The sequence below is a fragment of the Mucor mucedo genome, assembly GCF_025094135.1.
Source record: "Mucor mucedo strain NRRL 3635 chromosome Unknown EV154scaffold_59, whole genome shotgun sequence".
NCBI lineage: Eukaryota > Fungi > Mucoromycota > Mucoromycetes > Mucorales > Mucoraceae > Mucor > Mucor mucedo.
Window position 1 is genome coordinate 88597 of NW_026252343.1, and position 18466 is coordinate 107062.

The window sequence follows — 18466 nt, forward strand, 5'->3', positions numbered from 1 at the left end:
GTACGGATGTATGTTACAAAGATACACTTTGAAATATACAAAGTTTTTTCCAATATTCCATTAATACTTTTTCCAGAAGCATAAATAAATTAACCACCTAATCCTTGTTAATTTGATCTAGACATTTCCAAAATGATGACATTAAAACCTAAAAAAGACTCACTGCTCGAAGTTGCATATTAAGGCGAAACGTTCCATTTGTCTCTCTACAATTGTCCCTGTTTTAAGCTTCCACATCTTTTCTTCATCCAAATTACTGTATAGTTTTCTTATTTTGACTTTATCCACATCATCAAGCTTCGTTTGTTTACTATTAATTGATGATGATGCGTTGGTTAAGGGTGCGGTTGAGGATGAGGATGAGGGATGTCATTGGCTAGTGATTTGTCATAGTGACCAAATCGTTGGCTTCGAGTAATAAATTATTTTCTATACCCAATGCTTTATCTATGTAGCAGAAAATTTTCTCGAAATTAATTTTACTTCCTGACTAAAGAAAATAATTAACGCAAGGCAGTGATATTTTGATTTAAAAAGAATAGATTTACAAATGCTGTGTCAGTTAATTGAAAAGTGGTTATGATTCTTTTGATCCAATCAGCCTTGTAAACGAAGAATGACATGTCATTGTAATTGTTCACTATAAAATGAGTCATTTGCTGAGCAATTGCATTGACAGAAACAGCTTTGCCTGCTGACTGCAAAGCAGATACTGCATGCCTGTCTTTTAATTTGAATCGGGATCCCTTAGGACTTCGTTTCTTTCTTTCAGGGATTCCCAATTCTGGGTCTTCTCTATACTTTTTTCTATAATTATAACCAGAGTGCAATCTGATACCAGTTGAATTACAGGCTGATTTCACATCGGAGCCAGCAGCGATCAAGTCAATGAACAATCCTATCTGTTCATCTTTATACTTCATGTGGATTCTTTTCTTTTTATCCTCGTGCTTAAATTCGGGCTGATTATAATGAAGGCTACAATAGTTCTTTACACGAGTATGTGCTTCTTCTAAAGTCTCATCAATGCGGGCACTGTCTTCGTCCGAACTTTTGTTGCTGCTTCGTCATTACTATCAGGGAAAACCTCCAAATCGTCAGCAATATCCTCATCTACTTCCATGCCACTTTCAGTAACACTAGATGACGATCCAGCACTTTTTTGGCGTAAGTGAACGTACAGCTCTTTAGTCTCGTCGTCACCTTCTACATCAAGATTAAGATCGCCCATAAAAACGTCAATGGACATGGTAAAAGTTTTTCGAAAAATTAAGGTTATGTTTTTGAAGCTTTTTGAAAAAACAGTGAAAGGCTTTTTGAAAATACGGTGGGAAATCCAGTAATTTCAGAGGGCAAAGTGGCTATTTTTAATTTTTGCTTTCGTCATTTCGGGTGGGAAAATAAGGGAATGCCGTTTTTTGTTTATTTCGTAGTCGTTACCTATGAGCGTAAATTGCCCAGGGAGTGTCGTCTTCTTGGAACGTAGATCCGTGGCAATTGAATAGATGTTTAAGATGATGGCTTTTTTTTTTGGGAGTAGAATAATCTCCACCTTCACGTGGTTACTCCTGTTAGTAGAAGTGTTTTGCTTTGAAGCCAAGAGAGATTACTTTGTATTAAGAATTGAAAAATAAAGCTTTTGTATTTAATGCTAAAACGAAGTTTGACAAAGCTAAACATAATTTAACGTGAGTTGACCTAAAAAACAAGTAATATAGGCCAGTAGTTTTTAAAAAAAAAAAAATGCGATAAGACCTTAGTTGTTATTTTATGTTTGCATTGTAGTTTTTTGAAGGCAAAAGGCTCACGGATTTTCTTTCTTGATAACACGCATTGTTATTCAATATACTTTTTGAGTTTCTTGTAAAGAGGCCATTAGAAAGTAACGTGGTCATTTGTGTAACATACAAATGCAAAATTAAAGTGAAAAACCAATAAATATTCAGGAACCTAAATAAGGATTTGTGAAAAAAAAAAAAAAAAAAAAGATCTAAATGATATAAAGCTACACACAACTGTCGAAGAGCCTTCCTTTCTTCTTTTTTTTTGCTTATTTCAAAATGAGTTCATTGGAATCGGAATGCACTGATCCTTCGTCATGTCAAACAAAGACTCGGCCTTCTGGAATATACAACCTATTTAACAATAGCGACAAACCATTAAATGCATTTATCATTACGTCAAAACCCCCACCAATTACCTATACAACAGATACAGTTGCCGAAAATACATACCACGACTTTACACCTTCATCCTTGGGTCGCTCCTCTGCTTATTTTACAGCATCGTTGCCAAATAGTGATACTTGGTCTTACCAAGATCAAGTAGACCCTTCCCTGTACGACTTATCCAGAACAAATTCAACTTCGAGCTATTTAGACAATCAAAGTGATTATGAAGTTATTCTAGACGACGGTTCAAGACAAAAACGTACAATTTCTTTGTCCACAATTAAGCAAATATCTTCGAGACAACACATCCCATCCACACCATCTTTTATAGATAATCTCATATCCAAAGACAGAAGCAGGCACAGGTACAAATATTATTTAATAAAAAAAAAAGCATGTAATCAAGTCACTCACAATAAATAAAATCAGTAAATCAAAGGAGACAACTCGATTGCTGCCACATGACGGCAAAAATCTTCATATGCCATTATCATTATCATCAGACAGCGAAGATAATGATGATGATGACGATGATAATAATATTACGTATCCTTCCAAACGATCTTCTGGTGGTATGTTGAAGCGTCTTTATCGAAAGTTAAACCAATGGCGACATCATCATTTGACATTATCGCACCAGCAGAAAATGGTGCTCAAATGTAGTTTTGCCTACATGATTGGATCGTTGTTTACCTTTGTACCTACCTTAAACGCCCTGTGTGGTACTCACATTGCTAGTCATATGGCTGCAACAGTGACAATCTTCTTTAACCCCGCCAAATCCGTCGGTGGCATGGTCGAAGCGGCAGGTTTTGGTTGGCTATATACTATAGCTGCTCTCACACTCAGTATTGCAAGCATGTACACCACGGATTTTTTCTTGGAACATCAGATGCCTACCATAGCGGCCGTAATATCTTTAGGTGTGTGGCTTGCAGGTAGTACATTTGTTATTTCGTACTTGAAAGCAAAAATCAATACACCAAGTATTTTGACAGGTAAATGTTTTTTTTTGGGCCCCTAAATAGGGAAGGTGCTTTTTAGACTAACCATGTGATATTTACATAAATAGCCTCTGGCTTAGCCTTTATTATATTGTTTACCGTAATTGTGCGTCAAGGTTCAGGTACAGAAACAGAGTTTGATTTTGACATTATCACCGAAACCTTTTCAATTGTTGCCATTGGTTCTGCCATTTCTGCCATTGTCTGTATCTTTATCTGGCCCATGTCAGCTTCACAAAAATTACGTTCAAACATTGATGCCAGTTTGTCATCGACCAAGATACTTTTAAAGCTCTTGACCAAGACATTTTTACTGGATGCTGATCTGCCTGAATTTGCGGCCAACAAGACTTTAGAAACAGCCCTCAAATCTCATCGTACCAGTTTCACTTCGTTAAAACCTGCCTTAAAAGAAGCTAATCTTGAGTTTTATAATTTGGCCATGAAGAAGCACGCGGATGGATATCATAAAATTGTGGAAAGTTTGGAAAGATTAGCACAACATGTAGGCGGGTTAAAAAGCAGCTGTGGATTACAGGTAGAAGTCATGCATCAAACAAGGCCAAGTTATTATGGTGCAATTCCTCCTAATTCCTCTTCACGACAAGAAAAAGAGACTTATAACTTGAAAGCAGGTCCTCAGCGCAAGAAAATGGAGACTGAACTGAAACGTGAAAAACAAGACAGTAAGACTACAGCTGAAGCAACTACATCCACATCTTATTTCGATATTATCAGTGAAAACCCTATTACAGGCAACGAAGGTAATAATAAAGGGAGACCTGAGAAAAAAGAAGGTGCGCTTGTTCAGTTTATTCAGACAGTCAGATCACCAATGAAATCATTAGCCTATACATGTAAGCAAACCATCATTCACTTGCAGGCGCGATTTTTGAAGAAGACCACACATGCCACACCTTCGTTTGTATTGATGCGACAAAACTTAGCGAGCGCTATAGAATTATTTGAAACATCTCAGCATCAAGCAATGATACGTTTTTATCAACGAAGGTTCAAAAAATACCACCGTAATATAAAGACAAGTGACAACTTGCATACACTTTTCTTGGAACAACAGCAAGAGTTTCCTGCGGATGACATATTTTTGGTTTACTTTTTTGTGTTTTGTTTATTGGAATTTGCTAAAGAGCTCATGACATTAGTGGAGAGTGTTCAGTTAGTGTTTGAAGATATGGAAGAAATGGATAAAACAAATAGTGTCTTTGCTTGGGCTAAATTTTTGTTTACCAAAAGTAATTTTTTAGCACAAAAAAACCAACTTACAAAAATATACTAACCACTACTTCTACACGTAGACGCTTATCGTCAAGAAGTGTATGATACCCAAGACATGTTTATTCCAAACAATAATCATACGATAAACACACTACATACTCCAGAACCTAAAACAAGGTTGCGAAGGTTTTTGCTGAAGCTTTGGGGCTTTTTCTCAGAATTCAGAACATACCGTGTAAAATTTGCATTTAAATCCATGCTGACTGCTGAGCTTATTTCGGTATTAGCCTTTATTCCTGCCACACGACCTTATTTCACAGACTTCAAAATGGAATGGACGTTAATTACTGTCATGGCGGTCATGATGCCGACAGTAGGCGGAACTAATCTAGGTGCTGTGTTGCGTATCTTTGCGACTGTCCTGGGATGTATTCTTGCCGCTGTTATTTATACTATCTTTCATGATAACACATTCATGTTATGGTTGTTCACTTGGCTCATTTCAATACCTAGTTTTTGGATGATTCTAAATCATAAACATGGTAGGTTTGGTTTATTTACCTTACTGGCGTATAACCTGGTAGTATTGTACAAGTTCAACCATAGTGATGATGATAGCATCAATGTATTTACATTGACTTGGATGCGATGTGCAGCGGTATCTCTAGGTGTGGTAATTGGGCTTATTGTCACAGCTTATGTTTGGCCTTATGAGGCGCGAACACAAGTTCGAAAGGGTCTCTCTGATTTGCTGCTACGACTTTCGTGGCTATACAAGCAGCTGGTGTCGGTGTATTCAGAGGATGGGGAAGAGGACTATACACAGCTAAGCAGACATATAGATACTCAATCTAAAGATTTAGTATACCCTCTATCTCTATTGACTAGACGTAACAAAGCACGAGCTATTGCTTTACAAAAGATTGAACTCTCCATCCAACTAAACATATTTGATCTTCAAGTGCTTCTTCAACATGCACCGAACGAACCTCGATTAAAAGGGCCGTTTCCAGCTAAAGCCTACGGTGCCATGATTGATTGCTGCCAGAGTATTTTAGATAAATTTTTATCGCTACGTATAGTGATTTTAAAAGATGTATGGGCGATCCATGTGCGACGTAATTTTTTGATGCCTGCTTCACACGAATTTATGGAGATGGCGGGTAATGTGTTCTTGTACTTTTATTTATTAGCATCGGCTTTGCAGTTAAAGACGCCGTTGCCACCGTATTTGCCACCTGCCGAAAAGACAAGACAGCTACTGATGCACAAGCTTCAACAGTTGCCATTGGTGATGGAAGAATCTATACAACAACATCGTCTAGGAAAAGAGAAAAGAGACGAATGCTACATGGTCTATTATGCCTATGTAGTATTGATGGAAAACATTATCCGTGAACTAGATATGGTAAAGCAACTATGGTGACATGCAGTCGGTTTTTATATTTACTCATATTTGTTTTTTACTATAGTTGGGAGGTCATATGAAGGATCTGTTTGGATCATTGGTTCCAGCCGATCAATGGGCGAGATGCTTTGGACAAGGGTTGGATTTAGAACAAAATGATTACATTAAATAAATACACTACCCTCAGACCTCCTCTTCCCCTTTGTGATATTTATGCAAATTAAGATAATATTTAATAAATCAGGATTTTTGTTTTTTAATTATAAATGAACAAATAAAAAACGTCTAGTTAGTTAATAAAACTAATAATTAATGGTTAATTTTGTTATCGATATTGATAACAACGGTATCTTGGTTGTTGACAGAAGGTGGTGGGGCAGGAACAGGGGCGGGGGCGTGGGCGGGGACAGGTGGCGGGATAGGGACTGCAAGAGCTAAGGGAGTGAATCCTGGAGGAGGCTGAATATGCCCAGATCCACCTTTAAGTCTGAAATCTGTTTTAAAATCAATGTCAACTTCGCCACAACATGCTTTAGCTCCTGATCTTTTATGGTGTCTTCTTCTACTCTTACCAGCACCACGTTTATTCATTTTAGGATCGAAATTAAAGGCTTTGCTATCAAAAGGTGTGTCAGCGTTTACAACCTCTCTCTTTTCAACAACAGGAGCAGCATTGACAACGACAACGACAGCGGTAAGAGCGACGAGTAATTCAATAAAACGCATTTTGCTTAACAGAACGAAAAATAAGAAACAAGAAAAATGTGTATGAATATAGGGGAAACTAAACGAAGAATAGCCCTTTATATAATGTTTGTTGTTTGAAATAATTCATGTTAACATTCCGTCTTCTTGTCACTTTTTAATACGACCCCCTTGAAACCTTGCCACTATTTTTTTTTTAATTTTTAAGCGAATTTTCGATTTTTAAATGTGTAACTTAAACTTAACTGGCTTATATTTATATTTCTCGTTTTAAGACTGTCAACAATGAAAGAAACTAAAATAAATCAAAATATTATTTTTATACAATAGGATCAGGAAATGATGAGCAAAGATAACATTGGAGAAATTAAAATAATACAAAGGGTATGTGCATAAAAACAATTAAATTCTTTTGGGGACAGTTCCGCAAAGAATTTATTCGGGGAAATAATAAAACTTTAGAATTGCTGTGCTATTCTTAAAAACACTTCTTGTCTAAGAATAGGTGCCAGGAACAACCTGCCTGTAGTCGTAAAGAACAACACCGTGAGTAAATTGCAGAGGATGCTATAAATTCCAGTCGGTTCCTTTTTAAATTTCCCTTTTCGGTATTTGACTTCCAGGGCAACCGCAATACCATGAATTAAAAAGAAGGCAGTTAATTCAAATGTAATGGTGCGTGCAGCCGCAGCAATCATGAAATCATGAAATAACCCGCTCAGAACAAATACCAAGAGTCCGTATCTCATGGCAGAAGATCCGCCACCTGTCTTGTCCTCCTTCTTTTTGTCTTGATCCATTGCCTTCAAAAATATAAATTGTCGAAATATACTATTGACCAATCGATTCCATCTTTTACTATATTAAAATTTAAGCTCGTCAGTGCAGATCCAAGGAGTCTAATTTTTTTTTAACTTACTTCCAAAAATCTTTTGGACTATCAAATAGGGTTAAATAATAGACCGACTTATACATACATTAACTTTCTTTTACCTGCTAGCCATAAAAGGGTTGTCAAATATATCTTTAAATCGTATAAGACAAGTGCACTGAACAAGGCCCATAATGATATCAGTGACACCCATCATACAATAAATTCGAAATGCCAGTACGTATGTGATGAATAATGCTCGAGGACTAAACACGGGCATGCCTAAAAGATCTGATAAATCTTTAGGAAGTAATCCATCCAACACAAGCTTCATAAAAACAAATTTTATCGATCCTCGAGCCACCTTTTTTAAACCCTGGATTCGTATTTCTCGGGAGGTATCTGTTGTTGGACTATCGTCTTGAAATGTTGCAACCTTGAAAAGCATGGCTACCCATTTCTTGATGGATAAGTCGGTTTTGGCAAGAAACACGATTTGCAATGCCGTCGTCCAGGGCTGTAACATAAAACTGATGTTGCCAAAGTCATACTTGGATGCAAAGACAATGGGTAACAAAAAGTGGTATACTGCTATCAAAACGCGAAGCTTCATGGGACTGATGATGGAAGCAAGCTTCGCATCATTCTTTATTAAAACGTAATCTATTGTCAACACTAGTACATACACTAAAGTTAAAATGACAGGTGGTATGATAATAGCTGGCGGTAGGTGGATATCTACCACATACGAGGTATAGGGGGAAGAGCTCATGCACTATTTTCAGGTGATGGCAAAAAAGGAAAAATAAAAGTTGTAGTGTTTGGATAAATGTTTCGCCAAAAAAGGTAAAGGAAACAGGTCACCCAATCATGAATGGAATGCATAACGATTCTGTCTAAATATGTTTATTGCTTATTTTATATATTTTTTAAAGGAGGAGGAGGCGTATCTATAACTTTTTTCAGAGCAGAATTAGAATGACATCTAAAGTTTTGTCGCACCTGTTGTAATTCAAATCATCCACGAGTGAGACAAAAGGTTACAACAGCTCATGTGTTGTATCGGTGTAGCAGGAGCTCTTTCAATTTGCAGTAATTGCAAAAAAGGGCACTATTCATCACAACCCCAATAATTTTAACTAGTTTAAAGGTCATGTTAAAAAATACTATACACTGTTATTATATTGGGGTACAGTGACGGTTCTGACGGCACCTTCAACATTATATCTTTTGCAGTCAAATATTGCTCTTCTTCTTTTAATACATGGCATTAGTATCCGAATTGTAATCATCTTCGATCTTGTAGAGTCTCATCTATTTTGAATTTAGCTGCTAGCACCAGTACAGAGCATCCCAGTCACAGGATTATCGACAGTAAAGTGTTAATTATATAGTCAATCTTTCGCTTTAAAAACTACGTCTATATTATAGATCATTTCCTAAAATGTATTGAGCATGGGTTTGCTGTGCTTTTCAGATACCATCAAATATTCTTGAGTGCTTCCCGATCATATATATAATAAAACCAATCTAACAGCTATAAGTATAAATTAAATGACCTTTAACTGATCTGGCAATTTATTCACTACTCGTTTGCTCTTAACCGTAGGCAGAAATATTAGTGTGAAGTCTAAACGAGACGTTTAAAGTAAACTGAAAAACACCCAGACATAATTAACATATGTTTATTGTAATGAACTTGTATTTACGTTAAGACTATAATTTAAATGGGCCTCTTGGTGTCGTGTAAGGTATCCGATCTTACAATACAACTACACGCACCCCGATCGTACCTGAATATTGTGCTACAAGATATACATAGTTTAAGGATGAATGTTATCGTTACTGTTATTGACATTTCATTATGGCTTTTCTATACGGGATCATTACATCCGAGTATTATCTGGATAAATCTACCCACGATTGTCATCAGCCCGTCTGTTATTAATGTCTGAAATAACGTGTAGATAAAGATCTCCTTTTATTTGTTTAAGAAAGCCTTAGTTAATTTTTGCAACTTTGATAATTTTCTTGTTTTTATGTATAAACTTCATCGATTTCCACACCTATTTATCAGATCATGCAACGGTTGCTGTAAAAGGTGCATACTTGTTTGTCAAGTCAAATTGGCAGTAGAACATAATAAATTATAGTGGCCCTGCATTGACATCATTCAGTGTCTCCGTACTGAGCGTGGTAGCTATGTTACCATGTCATAGTCTGATCACAATGATCACAACATCTTCAGGGACAAGAAAGCCAAGGTCTTGGTATCATCTTGTAGCACTTCAATGCCATCCAATGTACCACATGCGTACAAAAGAAATAATGGACTGATTGTCACAAGCAGCCTTCCCCAAGATTTTTGTGATTACGAAAGTCATAAGAGTAATATGCAGTCATATAATTCAAACAACAGTTAAGAAATGAGGTTTTGCCAATTTTGACTCAAAATCCCTCGTCGCATCTGAGCGCAAAAGCTGTGACTGATGGAATATACTTGTATAATCGCACTTCTCAAGTAATATTTGTCACTTTCGAATTATATGGGTGTCATAGTATATATATAATAATACAGTTCATTCAAGCGTCCTTCCGTTCGCCTGTCGAAAAACGCAGATAAATGAGGAATCGTGCTTTACGAGCAATAAAGTCTTATTTTTGTATATAGTACTGGATTAAATTGGGGCCTATTATCCAATGACTGGAAACCCAAGATGACTTGAGGAACAGCTCGGAATCGAACAATTGAGTTTGCTTACGTCTACAATTAAAATGGACAGTAAATCTTTTACGTTGTACGAGTCAGGAAGAAAACCGCAGTTCATCTAAATTTATTTCGTTCAGATAAACATCTTTTTTTTTAAGAAAAAAAAAAAATGTCTGAAGAATTAAAACAAGTGCCTGTTGGCGATCTTCATTGCCAAAGAGACACTTTTGCTCGTCAGTTTACTACTACTTGCATTGCCTGTTCCGAGAAACCTAACAAAAAAGGGTTATACGAAGTAAAACTTTACGATACAAGTAAAGTGTCACATTCTCGAAAGTTATAAATGAAATACTAAACATAAAACTAGTTTTATTTCCTGAAGGAGGTGGACAACCTGCAGACACTGGCTTTATTGATAATGTTCAAGTGTATGATGTTCAGCGTCAAAAGTTGGCTCATGTGCATTACACTAAACAGCCCGTGCCCGTCGGTAAAGAAGTACAATTGACTGTTGACTGGAAACGTCGTTGGGACCATGTGCAACAACACAGTGGTCAACATTTGCTGAGTGCTGTCCTTGAGCAAGCCCCTTACAATATCGAGACTGTCTCTTGGAATATGGGTGAAAAGAAATGCTACATTGAATTACCCACAGGCACTAAGAAGGTCGAGATCACACCCGAAATGTTAGCCCGTGTTGAAACAGATGTCAATGACTTGATTTTAAAGAATGCTTCCGTGATTACTCATGTACAAGAAGCAGATCATAAGGACACCGAGCGACCTGCCAGCTTACCTGCGGATTACGTAGGAGGTGGTATCATCCGTACCATTGAAATCCAGCACCTGGATAAGAATCCCTGTTGTGGAACCCATGTTACCTCTTTGGGTCAACTGCAAGCTGTCAAGATCCTTCACACTGAAAACGTACGTGGTGGTAATACACGTGTCTTTTTCCTGTTTGGTCAACGTATCCTCGACACTTTGGATTCTAGCTACAACATCTCACGTCAAATAAATGCGTTGTTGACTTGCCCACCTGAAAAATTCGTAGATAATATTGATAAACTTCAAAAGCAATCCAAAGAGAATTTAAAAAAGGCAAAACGTTTATTGGAACTTTTAGCTGTGTATACTGTGAATGATATCGAAGCGGATTTGAAAGAAAAGACCTTTGCGATTGTGTACAAGGAGGATGTAGATATGGAGTTTTTAACTATGGTGGCTAATGTTGTACGAGATCGTAAATTGTTAGAGGAAGGTACCCAAAAGGTTATTGTATTAGCTGCAGGTGAAAAGAACGTGGGAGGTCCCATCATTATTACAGGTGGAAATAATGATATTGTCCAAAAGACCGGAAAGATTGTCAACACCGTTTTGTCTGGCGTGAAGGGAGGTGGAAAGGGTAGATGGCAAGGTAAAGCCCAAAACTGGAATGGCATAGAAGATTTAGAAAAAGCCTTTGAGCAATTATAATTAAAACTTTTTTATTCTATTTTTCATGCAAAGAAGGGTGTAAGGGGGGTAAAGCGGGAATAATGCAATTTATTTGGTTTCCTGTATTTTTCTCTTCTTGGATGAATGTAAATCATCAAAAGCCTTGGAACTTGATGAACCGGGAAGAAGTTCACTTGCTACAAAAAAAAAAAAAAAAAAAAAAAGTCAATACACACATTATGTCTTTTTTGACCTATAAAAACCACTTACTTTCTTTCTTCATTAATCTATCGACAAAATCAGTTACAAGTCCACCTGTCAAAAACTTCATGGAGGCACCAGCAGGTAAAATAGGTTGCTTGATCAAATGAGCCAATTTGTTCTTTAAATTCAATGCCTTGACTTTAGCTCTTTCAAGCTCGTCCGAAGACTTTTGATGACCTTTACCCTGCATTGTATCTTCATCAAAATCAACGTCCATGTCCTTGGCCATGTTTCTCATCCAGTTAACTTCATGGACTTGCTTTGATTCTTGATGTTGAATACTATCAATTTCAGCTGCCAACTTGACACGATCCGTCATGGCTTTCAAAATGTTTAAGTCGATAGGGAAAAGAGGGTAATCGACACCCTTGCGAAGAGTTTGACAGAGCTTGTGATAAATACGTGTCTCATCAGGACCACATAATAAAAGGGATACACCATCACGGTTAGCACGGGCAGTACGGCCAGAACGATGTACATAGATCTCCCCAGAACGAGGTAATTGATAATGAATGACATGATCCACCAAGGGAATATCCAAACCACGAGCAGCTACATCGGAAGCAACCAAGACAGCCTTAGGGTTGGCCTTGAATCTTTCCAAGTTCTTGAGACGTTGCTTTTGTTGCATTTGAGCGTGAAGTCCCAACACTTCCAAATTCAACAACTTGAAGACAGGCACAAGACGACGAATTGCATCAATGGAGTTGACGAAAATAATAGTACGTCCGGGATAACGTGTAACAAAGTAGTAAACGTATAAATCCTTATCGGTATGAAGACAATCCACTCTTGCTTCTAATAAAGTAGAAGCAACCACATTATCTGATGTCATATCTACAAGAGCAGGATCAGAATCAGCAAACTCAATACGGCTTAAAAGATCTTCCATAGAGTTGGTAGGCTTGGCGGCAATCTTTCTTCTCTTAGCCTTGACATTGAAACGCAAATCCTTATTGAAGGTAGCGGTGAAAATAAAGGTTTGATGTACACCGAGGTCTTGAGGTAACGACTTCTTTTCGGTGCCCTCTAATTCTTCAGGCCATTCGGTTGTATCCTGTCTCTTCTTGGAAAGTGTATTCAATAAACTTGTCAATTCTTCAAAATGACCCTTTTCAAGCATACGATCGGCCTCATCCAATACAAGGAATTTAACATGCTTCAACATCTCCATATAAGTAGGGTTGTTGGAAAAGATCTCCCAAAGACGACCAGGGGTAGCTACAATAATATCGGGGTTGTTCTTGACAAGTCTTTCTTGCTTTTGAATAGACATACCACCCACAATAGCAACACAGCGAATGTCACTAAACACAGCCATCTTTTCAATATGTTCCTTGACCTGGATTGCTAATTCTCTGGTAGGTGTTAAGATTAAACCAGTGAGACCTTCCTTGACGTGTGAATCGAGGTAGTTGATGATGGGAATACCGAAAGCCAAAGTCTTACCAGAACCTGTCTCTGCAGAACCAATGATATCACGGCCCTTTAAAGCTAAAGGAAGTGTATTCTTTTGAATAGGTGTAGGAGCATTGAACTTGTTATACTTGAGGGCATTCACAACATTCTCACACAAGTTTAAACCATCCCAGGCAGACACATCGACACTTTGATCCACATCAGCAACGGTGGGACGCTTGCTCTTAGGTACAGGTTCTGCGATCTTCTCTTGGAGCTTAAGGGCTTCCTCTTGAGCCTTCTTCTTGGCCTGTAATCTCTCTCTTTTATTCATAGGCTTGGGCTCTCCGTTGTCTGCTACGACGGGCTTTTTAGCAGAAGCATCCGTGGTAGTTTTTACTTCGGCCTTCTTTTCCGTAGCCTCCATCTTTTCAACTTGGCTCATTAATCTTTCGATTTCTTTCTTCTTCTTCTCGAGCAATTTTTGGGCTTTCGTCTTCTTTTCGACGACCTTGGCTTCAGGGATTTCCTCAATGGCATCATCAATATCCATAGGATCATCGGAATCCCTCTTATTTTCATCGTTAGCATCCACAACTCTGCCATTCTTTTCGATTTCGTCGTCGGCTTCCTTGGCAGATTCCTTGGCGAGTTCCTCAGCAGCTAAATCCTCATCAAATGTATCGACATCGTAAAATACGCCTTCCATTTCCAAAGGCACAGTAGGTTGAGCCTTTTTACCAGCTTTACGATCCGCCTTCTTTACTCTCTGATAATACACGTTAAATGTTAATTATTTCAAATTGAAAAGAGAAGTTTTTTGCTTTTTACCTTGAACTTAGCGACTTTACCAGTAACATCGTCACCTTCATATTCGACTTCGACATCACTAATTTCTTCAAGACACAAGAATCCTCCTGCATCGTCTGAAACAAACGAATCGACACCTGTGGTCTCGGTCCAGTCCCAATCGTCGATCTTTCCTAAACTTTCATACTCAATGACACCGTCTACACCTTCTTCCAAAGCGGCAGAAGCCTTCTTGGTTTTCTTAGGTGAGACAGTCTTTTTAGGCGTGGCCTTTTTCGCAGGTGTAGGTGTAGCCTCCTTTGGTGTGGGTGCGGCCTTCTTTGGTGCAGTTGTAGTCTTCTTGGGAGTGACTACAGCCTTTTTCTCGGCTGGCTGTTGCTTTTCTACAAAAGTAGGCTTTTTTGCAATGACCTTCTTTGTTTTGGGTGCCATGTTAAATCAAGTTTACTTGTTAAAAAAGTGATCTTGGACCTCGAGAAGTTGCTAGAAAATATTAAAAAAAAAAGAAAATGCCAAAATTTAAAAAGTCGTCACGTAAAACAGGTCACTTCTTTCTACTGCTTTTAGAATGCAATATAATCCAATAGCGTCAGGCATTTATGAATCTGCGACTTAAATATAATGATAACATGAACTCATTCTTTCTTCTCAAATAATCTTTAAAACGCTACATAAAAATGTCTGAATATATCATTGACACGTGGAGAAATAATTTAACCAGTGCCTACAACCGGCTACGTGAAGTAGAAGAACAGACTCTAGAAGAATTCGAAGACTAATATGAGGACGAATATGAGAACGATTTCGAGGGAGTTATGCCATTTACGATGTACAATGATGGTTAACTTCTTGATATCCAGTCCCTCACTGACGAGATGGGTAAACATCTATTTAGATTTACATATCAGCAAATACAATCTGTAGATCTGGTGAAGTAATTGATAGTGTAATTATCCATATTTTATTTTTTGTTTACCTATGCATTTTTATTTATTCATTTAACAGGACTGTTTACAAGTTTAAGAAGAACATCACAAATACATCCGACACTGAAGATACCACCATTGCTTCACAGGTTCTTTTTTTAGAAGAAATCTTTGTAGCATCGTACGTAATCCCTTGTTTTATTTCAATATGTATGCATATCTGATTTAAATGTTTCCTTGTATTCAGATTGTAGTTGTATAAGATTTACGTGCCCTTGAATCACAATGAAGCCATTTTCAATAATTACTTTGTTGAACCAAACTTAAAGGCTGTTTGCAATTCCATTGATCATAGCAAATATAATTGGGCAAAACTAGGATTCTATGACGGTGAAGAAGAGTTTCTTTTCATGACCAAGCAGCTAAAACGAAAAGGGACATTTGTACAGTCGGTGTTTAAAAAGAATGATCCTCCATTTAAAAATTTATCACGAAAACTTCGTACCCCTTATCTTTAATAAGACACTTTTTATAAGCCAACAATGACCAAAGTTTACGAAATCACTCCTACAAGACTTGTAGATTCTGAGGGATTTGATAGCGAAGTTAAAATTATGAAATTAGGAGCTATTCACTAATTACAGCAACGGATTCAGTCAAGCGGCCATCGGCACAATGATTGGTATGCAGCGCCCAAACGTCCAAAATGCAGTAGGAAGAGTGGCTGAAACTGGTAGTCCTTTGAAGATGGCAACGATGGCTTTCCGTTTGTTCTTAGAAAGCAAGTAGAACGTTATCAGAGTTGCCGTGTGTTGCGCTCTGTGAAATATGAAGGTGGAAGTGTGATGATTTGGTCTTGTTTGTGGTCTGGGGGTTTTGGTCCACTAGTGTTTGTTGATGGAAATATGGATCAGGATAGTTACGTGGATGTTATGTAATGTCTAAATGGAAATGTCAAGAACTCCGTATTTTTTCCAAACGTATTTTTTAGAATCACGTGATGGTCTACACGTCAATTGATATGCCACATCGTCTAAACTTCATAGGATGATCGATTTCTGTTTTCCATAAAATCTGCTTCACTGTTATTACAAGCTACTACTGGAACGCAGATGGACAACTACCGAGCTTTGACTTGTTTGAGGGGTTTTTGCATATGTTTCTATTTTAAGTAAAGGCCCAAACATTATAAAAGATGAAACAAGCAATTAAATCATTCTGACATAAGCTCTTGTTTAGCCTATAAATAAAGCTGGTTCACACACACTTTATTCTCCCCCTCTTTTTTCCCTTAACATACTTCTTCTATCGAATGAAAGTAGCCGATAAAGTAAAAAATGTTTGTTTAGTAGTGACTCTTGTTTCTTTCAAGAGACGTTAAATCGAAAAAGATATTATTGCGGTATTGCAGCTGGGCTAGTCTTTGCTATAGGAGGGCGACCTCCTAGGCAGGGTTCTTGAGTTTTTTTGGAACTCACAGGCTGTAAATAGTTGGGATCATACTGGCCTGTTGGTCTTGGCCAGAATCTCTGTAAGTGGTACAAAAAATACGTTTGAAAAAAATACGGAGGTCTAGACATTTCCTTTCCAGATACCTGATTCCGTTTATCACGAAACTTCTCAGGTTGACTGTATTTATAAGACTGATGGTGTAGTACGTCTTCAAGAAGCCCATGATATCGAAATTTGCGTGGTAGAAGTCTCTAATGAATAATTGAATTAAGACAACAGAAAGATATACTTTGATCACCACAAGGCAAATTATGGTTGTCTTGCAATGCTAAAGACTATTGCTGATCAATACAAGTGTGCATCAGTTTTAATGAAAAGTGTTTCTATATAACTATAGTCCAAATTTAATGCTCTTCATACTGGTTATGTTTTTGGAGCAGTTTTGTTATTATCCTCTGTATTTGAGACTTTATCTTGCCCATGTAAAAAAACATAATTCGTGATACAAGTACGGTGGTGATTCTTGTTGGTGATTCAATGCTTAGAGGTGGTGAAGCTTGGAGGTAATAATTATCTATGGATAGAGCTGGTGGTAACCAGGTAAGATTATTTGGTGCATCAAGTTTTGTTCTTTTTGCGAGGTTTGATGTCTTTGAACAATTAAAAATATATTTCGTTCATGCAGCAGGTAATGTACATTCCGTTATGGCTAGAGCATAATCTAATCAACTCACTATTTAATAGACGACAAAATCAAGCTTTGGTCTCTCTCTTACCAAGATGCGATATTCCATTTCTGGAGAGAGGCTGTACTCAACATTGAGCCAAAGTTCCAAGATAAAGAAACATATCAACAAGATATAGTAACTTTTTATTGGACTTTCAAGGTATGTATATGCATCATATAAAAATTTAAAAAACAAAAAGTACATACTAATATGTATAAATATTTTTAGTACAAATTAGAGGAAATCTTGGATGCAGTAAAGAAGATCCAAGATTCTCATAAAATCAATAGAAAGAACATTAGATATAATTCTGGAGAAAACCCAAATTATTTTTACCTTGGCGCAAATATATTTTTAAGGTCAACGCAAAAAGTTTCTAATCCCAGCGCAGGGGAAAATGTAGTCCTTGATAAAGATCGCTGTGGCACCTCATTGTGGCTGATGTAATCTTCATATGTTTTCATATCAATGTTATTGTTTAAATGTTTGTCTTATACTTGTATGAAGGATGGCATAAGATCAAGCCTGCACATAAAGTAAATGATCAGTATTCAATATAAAGTATTAATAAGAATTATATTTAGGATTATCAAATGGAAATATTAAGAAGTGTGGATAGAGTCATATATTTTTAAGTGTATAGCCTCGATCAAGACAACAGTGACAGCAACAACAGCAATAGCAACATCAGACTACCAGGCTTACTCCACCGCAACCCAAAGAATCATTACATCTTCAAGTAAGTCAAGCTTTCGATATGGAGCCTGAAGTAAGCCAAGCTTCCTCGATGGAACATGAAGTCTGTCAAGCTTTCCACATGGAACCTAAAGTATGACAAGCTTTCCAGATAGAATATGAAGTCTGTCAAGCTTTTCAAATGGAACCTGAAGTAGATCTGCCCGTTGAAACTGAGCATGGAATATGTCAAGTCGCAAAAAAAGATACCATTGGGGAGTTACCGGAGCTTGTGGACGAAGAAAAGGAGGACACCTACGTTCTTTATTCCCGTTTTATCCTCCAGCCATTCCCATTTTGCTTCCTTATTAATCGTTATACGGTCTTCTGTACCACTATGTATTTAGTGGTACAGTTGAACGTATAACGATTGTTTTAAAATCTTTTTTAACCACGGCAAATTTTGCCGCGGTTGTTAAAATTGTAAATAAAAAAACGTTCTGTTTTGTTTAAATTACTTTGTTTGAGTATTACATATGATAAAGAAGTTAATGCGTGTAATTGCTTATGATATAGAGAACGACTTCACATTATAATACAGTTATTGATCACATTAACTTTAACAAATCCTTTAAAATTTACGCAGAATATATACCTTTATAGTTCAAACG

The 18466-nt window shown here is 37.2% G+C and overlaps 9 protein-coding genes across 9 annotated transcripts; 4 read left to right on the top strand and 5 right to left on the bottom strand.

Moving 5' to 3' along the window:
- Positions 1-117: 117 nt before the first annotated feature.
- On the bottom strand, positions 118-1321 carry EV154DRAFT_256426 (uncharacterized protein). Its single transcript, XM_051594632.1, has 2 exons — positions 549-1321; positions 118-490 (listed from the first exon to the last, which is right to left on the bottom strand). Exons 1-2 carry the CDS (start codon positions 921-923, stop codon positions 377-379), a joined length of 489 nt encoding a protein of 162 aa, XP_051456565.1. The 5' UTR covers positions 924-1321; the 3' UTR covers positions 118-376.
- EV154DRAFT_422524 (uncharacterized protein) lies at positions 160-336 on the bottom strand (the record flags this gene model as incomplete). The annotated part of the gene is made up of 1 exon (XM_051596087.1): positions 160-336. A coding segment is annotated over one exon (177 nt), but the record flags the coding sequence as incomplete, so codon positions are not given.
- Positions 1322-1967: 646 nt separating the features above from the next.
- Positions 1968-6077, top strand: EV154DRAFT_444981 (Fusaric acid resistance protein-like-domain-containing protein). The gene is made up of 5 exons (XM_051597071.1): positions 1968-2536; positions 2601-3169; positions 3244-4428; positions 4492-5819; positions 5884-6077. Exons 1-5 carry the CDS (start codon positions 2061-2063, stop codon positions 5989-5991), a joined length of 3666 nt encoding a protein of 1221 aa, XP_051456567.1. The 5' UTR covers positions 1968-2060; the 3' UTR covers positions 5992-6077.
- Positions 6078-6128: 51 nt separating this feature from the next.
- Positions 6129-6545, bottom strand: EV154DRAFT_482446 (uncharacterized protein; the record flags this gene model as incomplete). The annotated part of the gene is made up of 1 exon (XM_051598497.1): positions 6129-6545. The coding sequence occupies one exon, from the start codon at positions 6543-6545 to the stop codon at positions 6129-6131; it is 417 nt and encodes a 138-aa protein (XP_051456568.1).
- A 763-nt stretch (positions 6546-7308) lies between these two features.
- EV154DRAFT_256623 (uncharacterized protein) lies at positions 7309-8255 on the bottom strand. Its single transcript, XM_051594633.1, has 2 exons — positions 7444-8255; positions 7309-7382 (listed from the first exon to the last, which is right to left on the bottom strand). The coding sequence occupies exon 1, from the start codon at positions 8165-8167 to the stop codon at positions 7514-7516; it is 654 nt and encodes a 217-aa protein (XP_051456569.1). The 5' UTR covers positions 8168-8255; the 3' UTR covers positions 7309-7382; positions 7444-7513.
- Positions 8256-10217: 1962 nt separating this feature from the next.
- Positions 10218-11605, top strand: EV154DRAFT_552476 (Threonyl/alanyl tRNA synthetase). Its single transcript, XM_051605059.1, has 2 exons — positions 10218-10419; positions 10473-11605. Exons 1-2 carry the CDS (start codon positions 10275-10277, stop codon positions 11579-11581), a joined length of 1254 nt encoding a protein of 417 aa, XP_051456570.1. The 5' UTR covers positions 10218-10274; the 3' UTR covers positions 11582-11605.
- EV154DRAFT_444987 (P-loop containing nucleoside triphosphate hydrolase protein) lies at positions 11606-14607 on the bottom strand. Its single transcript, XM_051597072.1, has 3 exons — positions 14036-14607; positions 11813-13973; positions 11606-11739 (listed from the first exon to the last, which is right to left on the bottom strand). Exons 1-3 carry the CDS (start codon positions 14444-14446, stop codon positions 11651-11653), a joined length of 2661 nt encoding a protein of 886 aa, XP_051456571.1. The 5' UTR covers positions 14447-14607; the 3' UTR covers positions 11606-11650.
- Positions 14608-14691: 84 nt separating this feature from the next.
- EV154DRAFT_564633 (uncharacterized protein) lies at positions 14692-16654 on the top strand (the record flags this gene model as incomplete). The annotated part of the gene is made up of 7 exons (XM_051605852.1): positions 14692-14757; positions 14875-14948; positions 15020-15125; positions 15195-15383; positions 15565-15725; positions 16432-16471; positions 16532-16654. The coding sequence occupies 7 exons, from the start codon at positions 14692-14694 to the stop codon at positions 16652-16654; spliced, it is 759 nt and encodes a 252-aa protein (XP_051456572.1).
- A 37-nt stretch (positions 16655-16691) lies between these two features.
- On the top strand, positions 16692-17825 carry EV154DRAFT_256664 (uncharacterized protein). Its single transcript, XM_051594634.1, has 4 exons — positions 16692-17080; positions 17137-17279; positions 17349-17619; positions 17705-17825. Exons 1-3 carry the CDS (start codon positions 16969-16971, stop codon positions 17565-17567), a joined length of 474 nt encoding a protein of 157 aa, XP_051456573.1. The 5' UTR covers positions 16692-16968; the 3' UTR covers positions 17568-17619; positions 17705-17825.
- The last annotated feature ends 641 nt before the right edge of the window (positions 17826-18466 follow it).